Below are 19,770 nucleotides of genomic sequence, written 5' to 3'. Positions count from 1 at the left end.
CGCTTAATAAAACACCTGCTCACCAATCTTCAAGCTTCACCAATCCCTTGCTACTACCATCATGTCCCCAACCACAACCCAACTCGTAATCGCCTACCCCTCCTCCGATCCCACCACCGGCTCCCCCCTCACCTTCAACATGGCCTACTACACCGGGCACCACGTCGCCCTCGCCACAAAAATCTGGGGCCCCAGCGGCCTAAAGTCATGGTTTGTCGTGGAGTTCGCAAACCCGAATCCCTTCTCGGGCGAGACACCGCCGTATCTCTTCCAATCGACGCTGACCTGGGATGTTCCGCCGGAAGAGGTGCTCAAGGCGGTGATGAACAGTGGAGAAGAGCTTGGGCCGGATGTTGTGAATTTTACGAATGTGGAGCCGGTGCTTTGGGTTGCGAAGGCTGGGCCGAGTGGTGTGGTGGGGGAATAAGGTTGATCGTGGGGTGATGGAGAGTTTGGCGCTGCTGGAGGAAAGGTTTGCATATAAGCTCGTCCTGTGTATAGGTGCCTGCTATCAGAAGTAACTACGTTCAAGACATGCGGATTTGAGGGAGGTGTATTTCCACGCTGACCGGTATAAGGGAATGCCGCATCACTTGAATTGTTAAAAAATAATATGATGCTGTGACCACTGTTTCTTGATGCATACTAGTTCCTCGCGACCGCAATGTTAGCCACAAACTTCAACCTCAGCCTCCCACCCTCCAGCTCCTTAAACCCATCCGCCTTGCGCAGTTCAGCCTCCACAATCTCAATCGCCTCATCCCACTTCTCGCCATCAGACTCAAGCCATCCAGCCTTTGTGGTCCCGCCAATGAAGCTCCACAGCATAGTAGCATAGCGTTGAATCGTCGTCCCCGTAACGTAAACATCCCGCTTCCTCATCGTAATCTTCTCGCTCGCGAATCCACCCTTCTCGATCACCCCTCTGAGAAACTCAGCATCCTCCCACTTATCCATGCCACCCCGGATCTCCGGCGTTCCCTCAGGTCGCGTAGCTGCTGAAGCGACGCGCAGAGGATCCATATTAGGTACATGAGCCCACGAGTTGAACGCCGCCACGCCGCCAGATTGCAGTGTGCGATAAATTTCCTTGATCGCGGGGACGCCATCTTCTGGCAGAGCGAAGAGAAACGCAGTGCCGATTGCATGGGTAAACGTAGCGTCTGCGATGGTGTCGAGGTTGCTGGCATCCGCTTTGATAGCCTCGGCAGGCCATTTGTGCTCGGCAGCTTTCTTCTTGTAGATATCTAATGCACCTTCGTGGATGTCGACGCCCTTGATTGTGATGTGGGCTTTGTCGGTTTTGGAGTGGCTTACGGCGTCAAGCACGGCGGTAGTACCGGCGCCGGTGCCACATCCAATGTCCAGAACCACGGAAGCAGGATTGATGGGTAAGATTCCAGCGACGGTGCCCTTGGCTAGGTTTTCCATGCCGTCACCCACAAGCTCGTCGTAGAGCTTGGGAGTGGGCACGAGGGCATGTGGAGGCTTGAAGGTGTTGTTGCTGCCTGGGTTATTCATATTGAATGGGGTTTGTCTTGATATGTACTAGTGAAGTATACTCAGAGTAAACTGATTTAGTTGATGCTACACCAGCTTGAGTTGGACTATAGAAAAGTGACAGTGTCCAACGTGGGAGCGGAATGATGAGAGTGCCGCAAGCAGAGAAAGCTTTACGGAGTATAGGTGGTCCATTTAATTCAAATTGGGAACACAGGTTCACCGTGTCAGAGTGATATAAGTCAGGCAGCTACGCCGCAATGCATGAGACATCGTAAGCAGTGCACTCGGAGCCTTTTCGGCAACTTATCGATCAGCGCCCGTGTTGCAGACGACTCGAATAACATACAACCTTAAAATGCCAGGCTGTTGTCCTTTCTTCTTCGGGCATACTGTTTACCTGTTCTTACTCTTCGAGTATAGTTCCGCAGCATTACCCGTTTCTAGTAATACTTTCGCTTAATCTACGTGGGGTTACTTACAGCGGACGAAAGATTGTACAGTACTGAAAACGGGCAACTCTTATCTGAGTAAATTTCTCAGAGCCAAGGTTGACCATGGAAGGATTCTTTCATTCATGCTTGCCTTGCACCAGGTTGAGAGTAATGGCACTGCTGTAAGCTTCACTTCTTGATTGTAGTGCCCTGTCTCGGATGATGTGGGCCAATCAAAGCGTTGCAAACATCGATGTAGCCTAGCCAGATTACGCATAATTGAATTGTGGCAGAGTAGAAGAACGCACTCTCCCAAAGGTTGAACGTCCCGTTATTATTGAGTCACTGTACAGTAGGTATGAAAGAGGCCCATGTGGCGACATATACTCCTTGTGGTGCAGACCGAAAGCTTGCCAGAGCGATGACAATCAAAGCGATCCTGGAGACAAGATGCAGCGCCAACAACCCGTACTGCATGAAGTCGAAGAGCCGGACATGCATTTTGTAACCTGGGATACTTTCCATGAGAAGTTGTGAAAACCACTCGACTTTCTTGTATTGCTCTTGTGAGAGGGTGGAGTGCTCTACAGACAGCTTGAACGTTACCGGATGAAGAAGTACCGTAAAAGTGAGTACTAGTAGAGGAAGCGCCAACCCTGAAAGAGCTCCAGCTCTCCACATCCACTTTTCGATAACTGAAGGGAACGCGTAGTTCCATGCACCACAATGTATCAGACCGAAAATTATCGTCGAGCCTGTGAGCATAGACAATAGTAAAGTTTCAAACTCATTGCGATAATGATCGTTCATGATTCGTTTGGGCTCAGAGTGGAAATAGTCGGCAAGTTCTCGTGAGAGGAATTTTTTCGTGAAGCTTGTCCAGCCGCTCCACTCGCTCGAAAAACCCCTGGAATCATAGTCTGGTTTTTCGTCCTGGGGTCGTAAACAGATTGGCTTGCGCACATCCAACGGCTTCTTGGACTGGATGATGACTGCTATAAACGATAAAGCGGCGAAAGAAGCAGTGATGATCTCAAAAGGCGTTATCGGGTATTTCTGGTATGTCCTTGCGATCAGGTCCATGAGTAACCGTGCAATTTGTAGCACCCATAAAGCCCGCACGAAAGCATCTCCTTTACTCTTGTCATTTATGTCGTCTTCCGTGAAATGGTTTTTTCTCAGTATGTCTGTACGACCCGGGTTTCCCCACGCTAGGTGCCTTCCCGTGTACAAAACTTCAGAGCCGTTGTTCATCGGCGACGTCAAGCCACCCATGTTTGCGAAGATCGTGTGAGTCAGGGTCCATCTATAACAACGATGTTCGCTGCAGTTTTTGCCAGCGGAACTGAACTCTGCCTCGGTATATCTTGGTTTCTCTGCGGAGGTGACTTCGTCCCATGCGGGTTCTTCCTCAGCAAGACCGTCACACATCTCACGGTAGCAGTTTCGTTCGTAGGGAAAGTTGTATCTCGTAGCAAGGCTGCCGCTCGCGGTCGGAGCATCGGTGTTGTCGATCGTGACTGGAGCATGATACGATCGACCATCGTCTACGTTGTCGATCACGTCAGATTCTTGCACTATCGGTGAAGGCATCTGGACCCCTCCCAGAATTCGCTGGATCCAACGGACTGACGTGCTAGGATGCACACACCAACCTACGCGCTGTAGCTTTTCTGTCTGGCCAGCCATCTCGAAGTAATCATCGAGCGCCATCTTCAATTCGACCACGGCGCGCGCAAAGACGAGTTCCGGAAATATGACCATGATGAGCATCCATTTGACCTTGCGTAGGAGTTGTGTCGTAGAAGTATCGTCCCGTCCCGGCACATTGAGATGCAGTGTTGTCCAGGTACACGTAACGATGAGGGCCAAACAGGTCCATACTATGCTCAACCCACCGCGCGTTTTGGGGCCGCTCTGCCAAGGTACAAGTGTGTTCAGCTCTGTATGGTTGGTCATGGGGTGTACCGGTGTGAGTTGGGAAGTTCCTACCAACAAGAAGATTGTTAGTCATGCTGAACAAAGTGAGGATTATGAGTGATGGAAAGCTAGGGTGGCGGAAGCCGCCTATATAGAACAAGCTGAAGGTAGCGCCTGTCATATAATAGGGGGAGCTCCTTCCATTGAGTAGTCCTGCATTCGCAGTTTGCGATCATGGTTTTCTACTTACAGCTGGGTCACAGCGCTACGTTATTTGTCCACGAGGGCAAGGCCTTCGATCAGCTATCTGGAATAATTCTGACGAATAACAGCTACTGAAGCGCAATTCCGTTGTTGTTGGTAAAGCGGCATAGAACCTAAAGCGACTTCCAAGGCTGGGCAGAAGCTCCTATATTACATGGCCGTACGAGGCTTATGGCGGAAAAGTAAACGACATAACCGCCGTGGCTGTTGTGTACGGCTGCGCCTCTCCTCGCCACAGCCTCAGAGTATGAACTGCATGCGTGGCTCAATGCGGTTAGCTAGCTCTCGAGCTGTCGGGGCTTCACAACCAACCATCAGAAAATAGGCCTCTCGAGTCTGAAACGCTCTCAGCTGAATGTGAACACATATGAGCGCTGCAGCAATGAGATCTGTCTGTGGCGGTATATTGTGGCGCAGCAGTCAATTAGCCCCCCTCCCCCCGTCCCCCAATGCAGCATCTCGTATTCGCCAATGTGTGCGCATACAGACCTTCGCCCAACCCTTATTATCATTTTCAAAAAAAAAAAAAAACATGTGCCACCTCCCACGGCGCTGGAATTAGAAGTCTAACTAATATAGTAACTAAGGAGTAAAGCATTAGCTAGATCTTATTAAACTTATCTTTTAGGCATAGTAGAGCCTAAAATAGAGTACTTAACTGTCAAAATAAGCGTACTATAGTAGATTGTTACTGATTTACTCCTTATAGTAACTTTATTGGCTAAAAGCTCACGAAGTTCTTATTCCAGCGCCGTGAAAGGTGGCACATTCTTTGCGTAAAGCACCGATATTTTTGAAAATACTATAGCGGAAAGCACGGTGTGAACATGAACAGGGGAACTTTACAATGGTGAGAGTAGTAATACAGACTATGCGCATGTAGCCGCTACCCAGGTGATGTTCCGGTGCATGATATCCAAGGGGTGAAGGTCTATAGGGCCGCTGTTTGAGGCACGATGGTTGTACGCTCTAGGTGCAAGGGGTTTGTAAACACAAGCTTCTGTTCCGAAGAGACGACGGGAATGACGCCCAGAGGTCTGCTGTCCACGGATGCGATGTTCGCATCTCTGATGTCTGAGGAAACGACGTCCATAGGTTTGACGTGCAAAAGTTCGACATCCGAAGGTCTCTCCAAGCCGTCGACGAGTCGTTCAGTCTCCACCGCCGCGTACTTCCAAGGCCGATACACCCAGACACGACGACCCAAGGGTAAATACCCCCAAATGTGGAGGTTCCAGGGGCGAAAGCTCCATAGCTGGTGAGCCCGAGCACACACCCACAACAACGCATATCCCCACACCCGCCGGAAGACCTCGACGACAAGCCGCCACTCCGCCTCCTACTCGTAGCCGTACGCCTTGTTCGACGCACGCCTTGCGGCGATCTTGTAAAAGAGACTGCCATCGTATATCCCCCTGATATCCTCCTTCATCATGCGTCCATCCTCGGGCCACAGCATCAGGTACGTCGCGAGCCATTCGAAGAACGCGCCGCCCCACCCGATCGGATCAGCGATGCACTGCTGTCCTTTCATCATGTTGCTAACATCCCATAACGTCACGAAATCCCTCCCGTCAGCATACTTTTCGAAGATATCCTCGAATTTTTGGGGAACGAAGCGGCCTTCATGGTCGTACGTGCCGCTATCGGAGCCATGTTTGTCTTTGTGGATGTTCGCGACGTAGAGGCGGAAGAAGGGATCGGGTAGCCAGGTGGGAAGTGTGGGGTAGGAGAAGTTGGCGTGGATGACGAAGACCGCGATGAGGGAGAGTATGATGCCGAAGCCGAGCTTGTGGAAGCCCCAGAAGGTGTCTTGTGGCCAGATGATGCCATCGCGATCCGTGTCGAAGAAGTCGCAGTGTTGTTGCAGGACGGTCTGGTGCGAGTGGTTGCGCGCCCAGTCTCTATGCGTTGTGCCGTAGGGCTTCTCTTCTGTGGCGGCCATGTATGCGCGTGCAGTTCCTGGTAGTGTTAGCCGTGTGTGAGGGGAAGAAGCGAGGGATTTCGTTACCGGCATTGCGAAGCTTGCTGTCGGGTCCCGCGATGAAGGGTTTTCGCTTGATGGTGATGGGGACTGGTCGAATGGATCGTATGATGACGTCTTCTCTTGGCCGCGTTTCCGTTAACACGTCTTTTGGCTTGCTATCTATCAATATGTACTCTTTGACTTTGTCGCCCACGTGATGCCAATGTTGGCAATCGTGGTGCGAGTGATTGTCGACATTGGCAGGCGTATCGTTCGAAGGCTTGGTCTTTTCGCTCGTACCGTCGTTGACCGGAACGCCGTTGGAGAGGTTTGCATGATGCTGAGCAGAATGCCCGTCCGAAAGCTTGTTGAGCTGGTCCGTCTCTTGATGTTGGTCGATCTCGAGCTTTCCAGTCTGATCAGAGCGCTCGTGCCGCTGGTCCGTCTGCGCCCGATTCATCTGGCCTTCCTCCGGATGTCGATCGCCTGGGTCCTTTTGGTCTAAATCCTGCTGTGGATGGTTGCTAGGTATCACTGTGTCGGCGAACTGTGAGTTGGATGCTAGGAGATAGGCGGAGGACATCAACAAAGAAGAAGCTGGTGAGCCGGAGTGTATGTAGATTGAAGGTGACTGCTTGTAGGTCTGGATCTTACTGAGTCGTGCCTTCTCTTATTGTCTTTGCGAGCTACACAGTATTGCCGCTATCGATATGACGTCAGGTTTACGGCGGGACATGTTCATGTTGTCGCAGGCCTTGAGCGTATCGTATGTTTGCGAGCCTACATGTGTTAGGTCTCATTCACATGTCGGTATTGCCTCCGCGCGACTTCGTGGCCTGACGCACGACTTCGCGTGGTGAAGGTGATCGTCAGGGCGGCGTCGATCTTAGCTCATGGTGGAGAAGCACTACCTTCTACTCGACCTCGAGAATCCCATCGCTAATCGGGCAACGCCGCGTTGAGATGAATTCGAAGCATCATCGGTGCATATATTAGTATAAATCGCCCGCACTGGGTCGCTCATGTCGAAGGCACAGTGCTACCAACGAACCTTGGCATGCTTGTGTCCACGAGTGCCCCCAGTGCCAAGGCGCAAAGCGAATGCAGAGAGACGCTGGCCCTGAGCGCAAAGAAAATCGCCCTTTCCTCTATGCGATGCATGCGCGGTGTGGTGGTGATGCGACGGGCATTTGCGCTGTGCGCAAACCCCCAGCAGCCTGGTCCAATCGGGCAGGAGGAAGGGAGTGGCAACGCGCGTCGAAGGTTGGCGATGGCACGGCGCTGAGCTAGCGAGCATCTGCCCCTGGTCAGGTTACCTTGCCGATACCCCTGGGAGGCTGAAGTGGATGCGCAACAATGAGAAATGGTCGTAGGAATGTTGGGCCTCGGATCCAGTTAGTGGAGTGGGGTCCGAAGGAACGAAGGCAGCGGTCAGCCTCGCGCACATCGTCCAGCCTGATGCATTGCCTAGTCTGCATCTAAAACATATATCTAGGAGGCTGGCTCCGTGCCGCCTGCAGTGCTGCGCGATGTCCGCTGCACGGCAATACATCCATTACGCGGGTAGCATGTCATCAAGGGCAGAGTATAATATGTACCCACGCTTGTGGAACGGGCGCGCAGCCACTCCCGCCACAGCCACACCGGACGCATCAGCGTTTCCCGCTCGCGCCCCCACAACTGTCATCTTCACCTCTCCATTCACCCTCACGCGCCCCCTCATTCTCCGCCCCTCTCTCCTCTGCGCATCCTGCCGGAGGTTTTCGCATGCTCTGAGCATACCAATGCTAGCGCATCTCTAGCTTAGAGCGACCACGCTCGATGGTTTCCAGTGACGCGCTGCCGTCGCCCTCCACATGACATCTCATTCCTCGCGACTAGAGACCCAGCATCTGAGCAATGGCCGCGGTCGCAGGCTTTGTCGCCAGCATCGCGCAAATAGCCAGCGCTGGTATTCGGTTGAGCTCTGTTTTGTACGACGCTGCGAGCGGTGACGCTCACACACAGCAAGAGGTAGCTGATATCGCGGATGATGTCAAAACCACCGCCATCGCCCTCGATGGTGTCGGCAGAATTATTGGAGAAGACGTTGCTCATGATGTGTCGAGGACCGCACTCTCAGAAGCTGGCGACCTGGCCAAGCGATGCGAAGCCGTGTTTGGCGACGTTCAAGAATTCATCGAAAAAGGGAATAACCCAGGTCAAGACGAAAAGAAGACTTCGCGGGCGCATGATCAGTCAAAAGAGCAGAGGACCGAAGTATTGAGGCGCAGGCTAGACAGCCTAAAGCACAGCAACCTGCTTCTGCTGCATGTCCTCCAGCTAGCAAATGCGCAGGCTAAAGGGAACGTCGACAACAACTTGATTGCGCAAGAGCGGGAGTCGATTCGGGAACTTCATCAACGACAGCAGGATTCACTGAAGGCTCTACAAGCGCTTGAAACCAAGTTCGGCGACGTCTTATTTTCCGACGATGAAACGCTCAATGGCTCCGCCGCCCCATCACGTGTGCCGACCATCAACTTTCTGGTCCATTCATCCGCGCGCGGTGTTTCTTCGGATGGAAAAGCTTCTGGTCTCGCCAGAAGCACGGTACAAGCGCCTAGCGCGTTAAGCGACAAACCTGAAACATCTGACAGCGACAACAGCGATGAGACAGTGACCGACGACGACGAGGACCTAACAGTCAATGACCTCGCTCATTGCGCGACTCACGTCCAAAAGCTATTGAAGCGCATCACGGCATTACAGCGGTCTTGCGAGATTGGCAATGTGCAATCATCTAGGGGCCGTTTCCCTCGGAACAAAGTCCTCAAATTGTATCGAAGGTTTTGCCGCAAGTTCGAATCAGAAATGGCCAGCCATACAAGTGCTACCCCGACGGTAGCACCGTTACCAAATGTTTCGTTTCCCTATCAGTACCATCAGCGTGTCCAGCCACACGAAACGACACGCGACTCGCACCCACAAAATCAACACACACCTGGGGCACTACCAGGCCCTTCTGGCACGCCTGCAGACCGAACCTCCCTGCAGACTCACTCACAGAGTCAACAAAACAGCACACATACGGCCAGACCAGTTGTAGAGGCACAATATGCCCCAGCGCCCCCTGCTTGGATCATTTCTTCTGAACCTCTCGGACCAGGAAGTCGCCCAAAGCTACCTCCCCTAGCAAGTTCTATTCCGGCCGTTCCACACGCAAGCCACGCCAGTCCTACTAGTGAAATGATGTCACCTGCTGATGACCACGACGCCAAATACAGTGGAACCGATGGCGATGGTGAACATGGGTCGCACGAGAATGGCCCGGTCGTCTACACGAAGACAGGTCGAATCTCGAAAGCAAAGAAGGGGCTCAAAGTTCACGTGTGCGAAGAGTGTGGGAGGTCGTTCACACGAGCGGAGCATTTACGACGGCACCAAAAGAACCATGGGCCAAATCAAGTACGGTGCGAGCTTTGTGGCAAAGTCTTCTTCAGGGCGGACTTGCTGCAGCGGCATCTAGAACGACATAAAGATCTACCTCAGGGCTACCGATTCAGCAATGTTCCTGCGCCAGACACAGAGGGCGCGTCGCCCGTAGCCGACGACCAGCATCATCGACACATATTGCCTGCGCCCGGTAATGCTGTACCTGGCATTCCACATCACAGTCCTGGCGGCAGGTCCGTTAACTCGAGTGGTGCTAGTGGTGCGCCAACCCCCTCAGAAGTACCAGCAGCATCTCCAGCAGTGACATCACGCGCGCATGCTGCGTGGGATACTGCCAGAACTCAAACAGTAGCACCGCTCGTGCAGGAGGAAATGACTCCACAACGAACGCATGGTTGGCAAACAGTCAATGCCCAGGAAAGAAAGCACTCCGAAACAGCTCAAACTCACGCCTCTTCGGCTGCTTTGCAACAGTCACATCCTGGTCTACCAAAACTCCAGCCCAAACCTGATACGGCTAATGGTGCTTCAACCCATAGGCGTTACAGCAATATTCTTCCTGCTCCAGGAGCAGGAAATGCACCTCATCAGCCTGCCGCTTACCCACAAGAGCATACGCCTAACATGCTTCCGGCCCGTCACCAACTGCCTCCAATCGTCACCGGCTCGCGACCCTCTCCATTCCGCCAGGACGGACACCTCATCTCACATTCTCCGGCGGCTTCCACTATCCCAGCGCCTGGTCCAGCGGCACACTTAGATCATAGCAACACATCGCGAAGTGTTCCTCCGAATACTCTAGGTCGCCCTAACATCGAGTCTGGCAACATATCATCCGACAGAGAGGGCGTCAACTGGAGACTGGCCGAGACGGACGCACAATCATACAGAAAGAGAAAACACTACCGCACGGTAAGCCAAACAGATGGCGATTCCAGTGGGTTTGAGGATCGTGGGAATGGCCATGCAGCTCACCGGACCCCCGACATCCTCGGCCGTTCTCGCTCAGGAAGCCGCTCGCTCAGTCTTGTAATGCCACAGGACGACAGAGATCACGCACTTCTGGGCTCGAGTCGGCCGGAAAACCGGCAGCGACCTGAAATCATCTCGCCCCATGGTGGACCACCCTTAATAGCGCTATCTCCCTCCCTGGCAGAAAAGAGATCGCCCTCCCGCCCCTCTACCGCGGTGTCCGACTCCGCAAACATCCAAGCATCATCAGCCAAGCCCGCAAGCGGCCCCGAAAGCCCCGAACCAGAATCCCCCTACAGCCTCGCCACCATAAACCGCTACATCCAGAACCAAGGCCCGCAGCCCGGCGTGCAGGATCTCGCCTCAGACGTTTCTCCCAAGATAAGCATGAACCCGTGCGAGCGCTGCAGAGAGTACAGCATAAAATGCGATGGCAAGATTCCGTCGTGCACCGCGTGCGCGACTACGAAGTACGCGGGTGAATGCTCGTTTGCGGGTATGGCAGCCTATCCCGCGCATTTGGGCGGCGCTAATCCTGGGATTGCAGGACCGAAGTTTTATGAGGGTATCGGTGTCGAGGGGGATGGGTCGGGGGCAGAGTCAGGTGGGGAGCAGAGGCAACAACAGCATCTACAGGCGGGCGTTCCTGTTGCTCAGCAGGGAGGGAGTACGACGGTGAAGAAGAAGAGGAGCTGCCGAGCCCGTATTTGAAGCCTAGGGATAGGGGGTAGCGCATGTGCCGAGGAGGTCGCTTGATGGCGAGCCCGGGCATGAGGGGCAGGCGGGCAGGAAGAGGAAGGCGGAGGTCAGGACGGGGGAAGGCAGGGCGCATGAGAGGAAGAAGAGTAAGGGTGAGGGTGAGGGTTCTGCTAAGGGAGGGATATCGTGGACATGTTACTGAAGGAGTGGACTGTGCCTGTGTCGTAACAAGGTATCTTATGGTTCTTGTATCTTATCTTTTTTTTTTCTATTGGGTTTTTCTACGGGAGGGTAGGGGTTTTTCTTGGGTGTTTTAGTGGATTTTGAGGGTATGTCTCAAGCGTGGTATATTATATCTAGCGTGGGGCGCGGGTCTTTCTGGTAAGGATATATGGGGATGGATGGAGGGGGAGTGGGATAGATAGGAAGTGTGTGTTTTGGTATCAGATGTGTTAAGATAAATACAATACAGTAGGTGATTTTTCAGTGCAACGGTGAGGTGATGGGGTGAGATACCGGTACGAAACTGCTGATGTCGTGGGAAAGGAAGCGGGCTAAATGGATGCACGCGCTCTAGAGTGCATTGTCAGATTGGATGTGTAAGAAGGGTTCAAGAAGACTGGCTGCTTGTTTGGCTATCTAAGTGGCTATGGAGGCGGCCACGTCCCGAGTTGGTCGGTGGTATACCACGCGCTTGATTCGGCGTGAAGAAAGCAGAGAGTTTGTGACGTGTGACTGCGCTGCGATGTCTGAGTCTACATGTTCCGCGTAGGGCAGCGGAATGTGTGAAGTGAGCGGACGGAGGTTTTTGGAAGCTGATTGATGAAAGGCGAGATCTTCTTGGCTGACGGATCGTTCGAGGAGGATACTAGGAGCGATGGTGCGTGTTGGTGTGGGTGCTGATGTTACGTGAGCGGAAGCGGATGCGTGGGCGGGCCAGCCGATGATTATGCAAAGGGTTGGAGGCGGCGTTGTCGTGGTGGATATGCAGGATGCGTCGCGAAATGTGGTTGAGGCGTGTAGTGCGAGCTTTGATGATATGATGGCAGCACCGGAGAGGGATGGGTAGGAGGTAGATATGTTGGATTGTATGTGAGGGCTGTAGGTCGTGTTTTCCATCTCACGTCTAGGAAAGGGTCATTGTACTATCCATTGGCATTGACAAGCGCTCTCCGCCATGTTTGCTTGCGCCTTTTGATCGCTGTCGGCGTGTGAATCGTAGATCTTCGAAGTGTCGGCTGTACTGAGGAAGTACTTTGGCGCATCGCTCTTGCGCAAATCACCGCGATCCGACACGCTTTGCTGTTCGCAGTAGGCACGCGTGCCGTTCGGGCCATATATTTCGGACATTTGAACCACGTAGGGAAAAGGCGTTTGTGGCGTGGCGTTTGTGCTGTTGTCTTTTGCGCTATACGTGCTATTGTCCGGTGCAGCAGCATGTTGAGACACGTAGACGAAGATCTCCATAATGGTATTGTTGAAGTGGCACAGCCACGGTTTGTCATCTGGTGACGTCGTCGCTCGTATCGCTCGTCCGGCGTTCTGCTCAGATGGTCCGAGGAACGACAGTTGGGCAGCTGTCAGTAGCACGGTGCGATCGTACAGTGCTTCAAAGCGGTATATCGGCTCTTCCCCCGAGTGGGCCGTAGCATAGGTCTCATCGAATTGCAGTGCGATGATGGAAAGAGCCTGCTCTCCATATCTGTTTGGATCCGTGCTGTTCGTCGATCGAATGGACAGAGTCGGTTGGTTTAGGGGACTTTCGGAGGAAGAGGCTGCGATTTGCAGCACTGCGTCGGAGGTGCACGTCCATGCATCGGCGTCATCGCTGTCAGCAAGACAAGCAGAGCTCTGCTGGCGAGGCGTGTTAAGCTTGACGACGAAAGGCCCGTCGGGAATGGTAGGACCGAGAGGGAGGCCCGGTGAGGTCACTGAGCCGTCCGACGCTTCGCTTGGATCCCTTGCCAGTTGTTCAGTGAGTGTATCATCATGTGAAGAAGAAGGCTTACCGTTTAGTCAGGCGTGGCTTGATGGATAGGAGACTGAGGCATATGATCAACAACAGACCGAACTGCACCTGAGGTCAATGTAAGATCACGACCAAAACACGAATTGATTCTGGGATGACTAACGCATAACAGCACGAAGATACGCCGCTTCACTGACAAGCGGTACCACTTGCCCTTTGCCGAAACTTTCCAAGCAGCTTTCGGAAGCGGAGGTAGCGGTTTCGTTTGTGTATTCACATGTGTCAACGACGTGTACAGCACCTCTTTCTGTTCATGATCTGGCGAAACAGTCTTTCCGCAAGAGGTATTACACCGCTCGATCGGAACCACTTCCAGTCCGTATCCTATACCACTCTCCACCCGCTCGTTTGTTGGTGCCTTACCCAGCGGTTGCTTGTCATCGACGGGGAAGAAGGTGAGTATGCTCGGTAACGTTGGGATTGGTATGTTCTTTGGTGATCGGCGAGAGAATCGCATGGAAATAGAGGATCAGCACCCGGTGTGTTGTCACCGCAGAGCTGAGGCCGATGTCATTCTTAGGATGCACCGAGGGATTTCGAGTATGTATTTGAATGTCGTATGCATCGCTCAATGACAAAAAAACTGTCTTTGACCCGATTGCATGAGACACTCCAGACCGACTGTGCCCCTCCATGCGGGAAAGGGCAACTCGAACGAACGTATCATCTTGGTGTATTTCGGAGTACGGCCTCAACATCCGCTCTGCGGGCCGACGAGGCTACACTCCTGTGTTCCATGTGCCGTGTGACGAGATGTTAGCGAGCCTATATTCTTCCGAAGAGACTGGGGTCGAAATTTCGATTGGCTTCGACGTACACTTGATATGGAGGTGGACCGTGCGTGGCGCCAAAGATGTGGTGAAGTGTTCCCCCCATTGGTTCGTTTAATCGCTGCATACATATGATATCGATAGCATGTGCGTGTGAATGTGTGCTTCGAAGCCGTGTGGGTCGTCAGAAAAATACTTGCTGCCTGGCGACGACGCCGTTTCGGTAGCCAAAACACATTGCGAAGTGCGCGCTTGAGTGCACTGTAGCCAGCATCGTAAGATCGGGGCTACATGCCATGCCGTGCAGCCCCTATGGAATGGACGGTAGTGATGTTCTGGCCATGCGTGGTTTCAGGCGACGCATCCGAGCAGCAGCAGCAAGCTGACACTTTGAAGAAAAAAAAACCTAATCTTCAGCAAGATCATGTTAGCACGAGAAACGATTCAAATTCTAGACCCGGTCGCTGTGGTGCCAGATATACACTTGCTAGATCGAAAAAGATATGAATTGGATTGCAAAGGTCTCCTGGACCAGATGTGCTCATGGTGTGAACCGAACAGTCGCTACCATACCATAGGTGGCTCTCTTCACCACCATTCGTGGATGCCCCTTATCCCTTCAACAAATCTCGCTTCAATCTCAGCTTGGCCATCTTCAAATCTTATTGCAACTGCTGAATCTCGATATCGTCTGTTCAACGTCATCTGCCCTGGTTTTATTATCCTTGATATCTTCTCCCCCATCTTCGTCTTTATTGGGGTTGTTTGTCACGGTTCCGTCTCGCGATCTTGTTACCCCCAGCCTCGCACCCGACAGTTCTGTTTGCTAACGGTTAGTCCCTTTCAGTATCGTCACTCGCAGAGCTCTGTTAAGAACAAGATCTATAGCGCCTGTTCCTGCGAATCAACGCGGTGCATCCTTCTGGAATTGTAACGGTGTTCAGATTGATTAAGTCTTGCTATCCTTCTCAACGAAACGTGAGTCTCGAATCGGTGCCTCACCACCCCCTAATGTATGGGGTAAATTTGCAGCCCGGCTTATGCGCCGCGCGGAAGTGCTCGAGGGTAAGCTTAGGAGGCGTTCTCCCCTCTGATTGTGCGAGGACATGAGCGGTAGCGACCACGTTCCTGATATATCATCTAGTAATGCCAGTTGGATTACTCAAAAGCTCTTTGCCAAACAAATGGCAATCACTGTCCACATGGAGATGTTGTTTCAATGATTCACCACGGCGTGACAGCCGCTTGAGCTCTAACTCCCAAATTTTGCGATAATCATCCACTTTCAGTCTTGGGAAGTATACTGTCAAATTAATGTGCGACTTGAATGACTGGTCGACATGGTCAACGTTGTGTGTCGTAAGGATCAACGTGCCTTAAAGGTGGGCTAGAGCACTGCGGAAAGCTTGTTCAGATTTAGCAAATGCATTTTATATCAAAGAGGAACTGACCTGCAGCCATGATGTTGCCTTCACGGTCCACTCGGCGACGACCCTCCAACACGAGGTCTGCTCTACGCATAAACAAGATGCACCCGCAGCGCTTTGCCTGGGAGAATTGTGACGTGATGTTCCGCTCGGCCTCTTTTGGCGTACCTTCCAGATCCGCTATGTTGAGTGTCATCAAAGGCATATCCAAGCTCGCAGCTAAGGTTTCGGCAGTCACAGTTTTACCAGCTCCGTTGGGACCGCTGAATAGAAGAACCAAACCATTGCGTCCGGTGCTATAAGATGTCAGAACACCGCGCAACTGGCCATTGATAACAGAGGTCAGGATCGATTTCTGATGGTCCGGAAGCACAAGATCATCCAGACTTAGGTCGGACGCCTGCGTGTCCCTCAATTGGACTCGGTCGATGTGCAAAGGATGCCTGATAACTTGTCAGTTTATATGGACACATTGAGAGCATTCAGTTTTGAATGACCGCGGTGTGTAATTCCGAGGACTGAGAAGTTGCATGTAGAGCTGTTCTTGGATCTCATGCAAGCCTACTCTACGCTAAGCCTCCAAATGCGCATTTAGAACTCTACATACCATGTACGCTTCTGTAGCACAAGCCCGCAAAGTCGAAACGGTAGCAACTGTAGCTGAGTAGCGTCCAGCTGATCTCCCTTAAGATCTCGCAAGCTCTTGCAGGACCGAATGAACTGATCCCGTGCATTAAGATCGAGCAAAGAGTCGTCGAACACATCCGTGCAGCTTCTACAGCCGGCGATTTTACAGTCGACTGATTCAAATGTCTCCCTCCTGTCAGCGCATGTGGGGCTTGCTATCACGCCTCCGCCGAAGTCGATTCTCCAGGAGCATCCCATCTCTCTGCAATGGTCTAAAGCATCGGAATGGTTGACAATGATCTCGCTGTTTTGCTGTATCTAATGTTAGACACGCTTTGTAAATTGACCAATAATTTGTACCTCTTCCTTGGCGGTTCTACTACGAGAGCAATGCGCGCAATTGCCTCTGTCCCTATGTTGCGGATCCCAATCTTGACTGCATGTTATTTTCAGTTAGCGACGAACATTTGACAAGACTTGTAAGATGGTGACGCGTGGATATGGACTTGATCCATACGACACAATCGCTTCTTCAGCAAATAGAGTGATCAATGGCCAGTGTAATCACTTACAGAACTGGGCCGTGATACTGTAATCTAGGAATTCCTTCCAGGTACTGCACATATCTCCTGCCACGCTCATGGAGATCAACAAACTCCTCAGAGTCAAAAGAACACATTGCCAACGGAAACGCCTGCAGGGCCTCTATGTCGCGTTTACCAGAGTATTCAGAGATGATGATTCGATGGGGTCGCGGTCCGAAAGAGGTCCCGTTGTGATCGATGAAGAAGCAATCGATAGCAAAGTCAGAGTACTTCTGCAATGAGATGACTCCGTAACTCCCCTGGTCCTCGGGTTGGAATTCGTAGGAATATGTATCTTTCCGTTCAGTTTTCGATGAATTTTCCAGATCGATGATGGGGCGGCCACCCGTGACGTGGAGTACCTGATATCCTCTGCAACCTTCTGGCGTGAAGCTCACTATGACGACACCCGGTGTGAAGAGTAACCACAGGTGTTCAAATTCTATCTCTCGCAACAACCGTCTTTTATCGAGCTTTGGAGGTGAATCAATCCCGCCAGGTCACTTTCGATAAAGGCAATCAAGCAATCGATTTCCTGAAGTCTTCGGTCTGTAGTCTCCGCGTTCATAACAGCCGGAAGTTCTTTGCGGCGTTCACTCTTGTCTGAACGGTTTTGCTCACTCGGACCTACGCCTTGATCACTGCTTCGATCTTCGACGGCCTTCAATCTCTGCTCCATCAATGAAGAACATTGTTTGATTGCGTCGTAATACACGATGAGTGGCTTGAATGGATATACAAGAACGTTCCTTTTGTGTGAAAGTCGTAGATTGTTCGACGTCACCTTTTTAAGGGTACTGATCAGCGTGCGGGAATTGATAGCAACGCGGATTGGACACTCGTTGCCCGATGCCACCGCATCACCATCAAATGTATTCGTTCTTGACAGGGGATGAATACCATTTGAGATATCCGAAACGTCATTGGAGGTTCCCGTAGCCACAATGAGTGTTTTCAAGGCTGGGTATAGCTCGGCGCGTGGTTTTACTTTCCTCCAGTCCCGGTAGGCTACCCTGGTGATACCAATTTCTTGTAGCACTTCGTTCTCGTCGTCTTCGATTAGCGTGCCTACGGATGGAGCATAATGCTGGTTTGAAACCATAGAGGCGCTGTCATGGAATGCAACAGACCGTCCAGCAACTGATCGTTCTCGTACTCTGCTAAGCCGGCGACTAGCAGCGTGCGAAAGGAGGTCGTCGTTTTCATCGCACACGCTAGCTGCCTCAATGATCTCTAAACTAGGCTCGTCGTCGATCATCTCCATCTCATATTCGACGACTATGCGTTGCGAGCTGGCGATCCCCGTGTCTTCAGTAAGCTTGCTCAAGTCGTCAACAAGATCTCGTAGGTCCTGAACCAATCTTTCAAACTTTTCGCGGTCTTGTACGGCCCAGCGTATAGAGTCTGTGATCCTGACTTTCCGCTGAAGGCTGGTGTTACAGAATTTCTTGGTGCTTTGGAAAGCTTTCGAGAATGCACTCAATGGTGCGCCCACGATCAATCTTGAGCCAATAGGGGCTCGTTGTGCCTTGAGTCCATAAACCTCTTTCAGTTTTTCGGCGTTCACAAGAAGGGATCGGATCCTCTCCAGAGTGTCCTCTATGCGCCTGTTGCGATGCGCCGATGAGTGATCATCGAATCTGCAGCATGGTCAGCACTGATACCTTAGAAAGGACGTCGAATCGTCGCAACGCTATTGTAAGTGAATTTGTATTACTCAACGTTTCCGTCCAAGTATATTCCTCAAAGGAAACTCAAGGGGCTGGAAGGAAAGCTAAATGCAAAGCTTACATTGGGTTCACATGATCTTCTTCCATAAATCCACATGCTTTACCCCAAGCCATCAGCTGAAATTGTTGGTTATCGAGCATCGTCTGAAGCACCCCATAGTCAGCCGTGCGTGATCCGCAGATCTGGACCAACTTGAAGGCATCCACGCAGGTACTGAATAAGCCGGCAAGGCCTATGAAGCCGACAGCTAGCCCGACCACTTCCGTCATAAGTGTTGCCGATGAGATAGAAGTTGGATGAAAGGACACAATGTGGTGACCAGGCTGTGCCCCCCTTCACTCATGGCGGGGCATATGCATCGTCAGCTCATGCAGGCGCAAGGCTGTGGGCTGAGTTTCTGGGGCCATCTCGACCACGTGGCATACGGCGGGAAAGGGCAAGCCCGACCGAAAGGCGTTGCTCACTATGTGAGCTGACAATGATGATCATCAGTTGAAGAGACACGATGGAAGGTCGGGTATACCGAAGCCCTGGAGGTTATTGTGTCACGTGTGTGTATCCACCCATCTCCAAGAAGACGCTACCTAGTTAGTAAGCAGACATGGGTCGCATATAAGTCTGACTTCTGGCGGCCAATTTGCGAATGAACACCAATAATACAGTATCATGTTAGAACTCCAGACATTTATTGTAGACTGGGTTACGCTGAGGTATACTATCCTGATGGCACTTCCAGTAAGAAACTTCTATTGTTAACCTTGGAAAGAAAGAGTCCGAGTTCTTCCTTCGGTCGCTTTCATTTGTATTACCTTTCCTTCATCGTCACTCATACTTCCGCAGGTTCTCATTCAATTGCCGTCTCAAACTGAGTGGCCTTTTTAGAACGGCGCTTTCTTTTCGCTCTCTACTACGCCAACCGGCGGCAAAGACGTGATGTACCGATCCATCTGCAAAGCCCCCTGCATCACTGCTCCAGCATGAAATCAGCGGAAAAAAAGGCATCCATAACATGTCAACTTTGACGCCTCTCCTGCTGCAACTAGCTAGGGGTTCTACTCCCCAAGGCTTGCTTAGGTATGCATGGCCTCCGAGTGTACTCGAATCCCGTGAACATCCGTATCGCATGCTAAAATGCTAGAATTATCAATTCCATCGTATTCATCGTTCTGAGTCTGGTTACTCAATCCAACAGCAGTTCACCACCCATAATGCAGAACAAATCTAAACATCAATCCACGAACGAAGTGCATGCAGCGACCATTATCAAGCGATCCCCCATCGCACCTCATTCCCCCACTTAAGCTTTATGCAAAGCTTGCTGAATAGCTTACACACGTACCCATCCATTACACGGCCCTCGAGGCTCACCTACTAAATTAGGGTTCACCCCAAACCAGCATGCTGACGACCCT

At 51.9% G+C, this 19,770-nt stretch overlaps 7 protein-coding genes across 7 annotated transcripts; 2 read left to right on the top strand and 5 right to left on the bottom strand.

Annotated features, from left to right (window-relative positions):
- Nucleotides 1-61: 61 nt before the first annotated feature.
- Nucleotides 62-427, top strand: N0V89_004792 (uncharacterized protein; the record flags this gene model as incomplete). The annotated part of the gene is made up of 1 exon (XM_056213574.1): nt 62-427. One exon carries the CDS (start codon nt 62-64, stop codon nt 425-427), a length of 366 nt encoding a protein of 121 aa, XP_056073882.1.
- Nucleotides 428-645: 218 nt separating this feature from the next.
- N0V89_004791 (uncharacterized protein) lies at nt 646-1,521 on the bottom strand (the record flags this gene model as incomplete). Its single annotated transcript, XM_056213573.1, has 1 exon — nt 646-1,521. One exon carries the CDS (start codon nt 1,519-1,521, stop codon nt 646-648), a length of 876 nt encoding a protein of 291 aa, XP_056073881.1.
- A 755-nt stretch (nt 1,522-2,276) lies between these two features.
- N0V89_004790 (uncharacterized protein) lies at nt 2,277-3,893 on the bottom strand (the record flags this gene model as incomplete). The annotated part of the gene is made up of 1 exon (XM_056213572.1): nt 2,277-3,893. One exon carries the CDS (start codon nt 3,891-3,893, stop codon nt 2,277-2,279), a length of 1,617 nt encoding a protein of 538 aa, XP_056073880.1.
- Nucleotides 3,894-5,457: 1,564 nt separating this feature from the next.
- On the bottom strand, nt 5,458-6,667 carry N0V89_004789 (uncharacterized protein; the record flags this gene model as incomplete). The annotated part of the gene is made up of 2 exons (XM_056213571.1): nt 5,458-6,080; nt 6,130-6,667. 2 exons carry the CDS (start codon nt 6,665-6,667, stop codon nt 5,458-5,460), a joined length of 1,161 nt encoding a protein of 386 aa, XP_056073879.1.
- Nucleotides 6,668-7,983: 1,316 nt separating this feature from the next.
- Nucleotides 7,984-11,202, top strand: N0V89_004788 (uncharacterized protein; the record flags this gene model as incomplete). Its single annotated transcript, XM_056213570.1, has 1 exon — nt 7,984-11,202. The coding sequence occupies one exon, from the start codon at nt 7,984-7,986 to the stop codon at nt 11,200-11,202; it is 3,219 nt and encodes a 1,072-aa protein (XP_056073878.1).
- Nucleotides 11,203-12,327: 1,125 nt separating this feature from the next.
- N0V89_004787 (uncharacterized protein) lies at nt 12,328-13,676 on the bottom strand (the record flags this gene model as incomplete). Its single annotated transcript, XM_056213569.1, has 3 exons — nt 12,328-13,150; nt 13,200-13,267; nt 13,323-13,676. The coding sequence occupies 3 exons, from the start codon at nt 13,674-13,676 to the stop codon at nt 12,328-12,330; spliced, it is 1,245 nt and encodes a 414-aa protein (XP_056073877.1).
- Nucleotides 13,677-15,365: 1,689 nt separating this feature from the next.
- N0V89_004786 (uncharacterized protein) lies at nt 15,366-18,627 on the bottom strand (the record flags this gene model as incomplete). Its single annotated transcript, XM_056213568.1, has 6 exons — nt 15,366-15,394; nt 15,441-15,836; nt 16,031-16,191; nt 16,616-16,989; nt 17,412-18,267; nt 18,419-18,627. 6 exons carry the CDS (start codon nt 18,625-18,627, stop codon nt 15,366-15,368), a joined length of 2,025 nt encoding a protein of 674 aa, XP_056073876.1.
- Between the last annotated feature and the right edge of the window lie 1,143 nt (nt 18,628-19,770).

This window comes from Didymosphaeria variabile (assembly GCF_027946475.1).
Source record: "Didymosphaeria variabile strain IMI 356815 chromosome Unknown scaffold_3, whole genome shotgun sequence".
Taxonomy (NCBI): Eukaryota; Fungi; Ascomycota; class Dothideomycetes; order Pleosporales; family Didymosphaeriaceae; genus Didymosphaeria; species Didymosphaeria variabile.
Note: the sequence above shows the minus strand (reverse complement) of the source record. Positions and strands in the feature narration are given on the sequence as shown.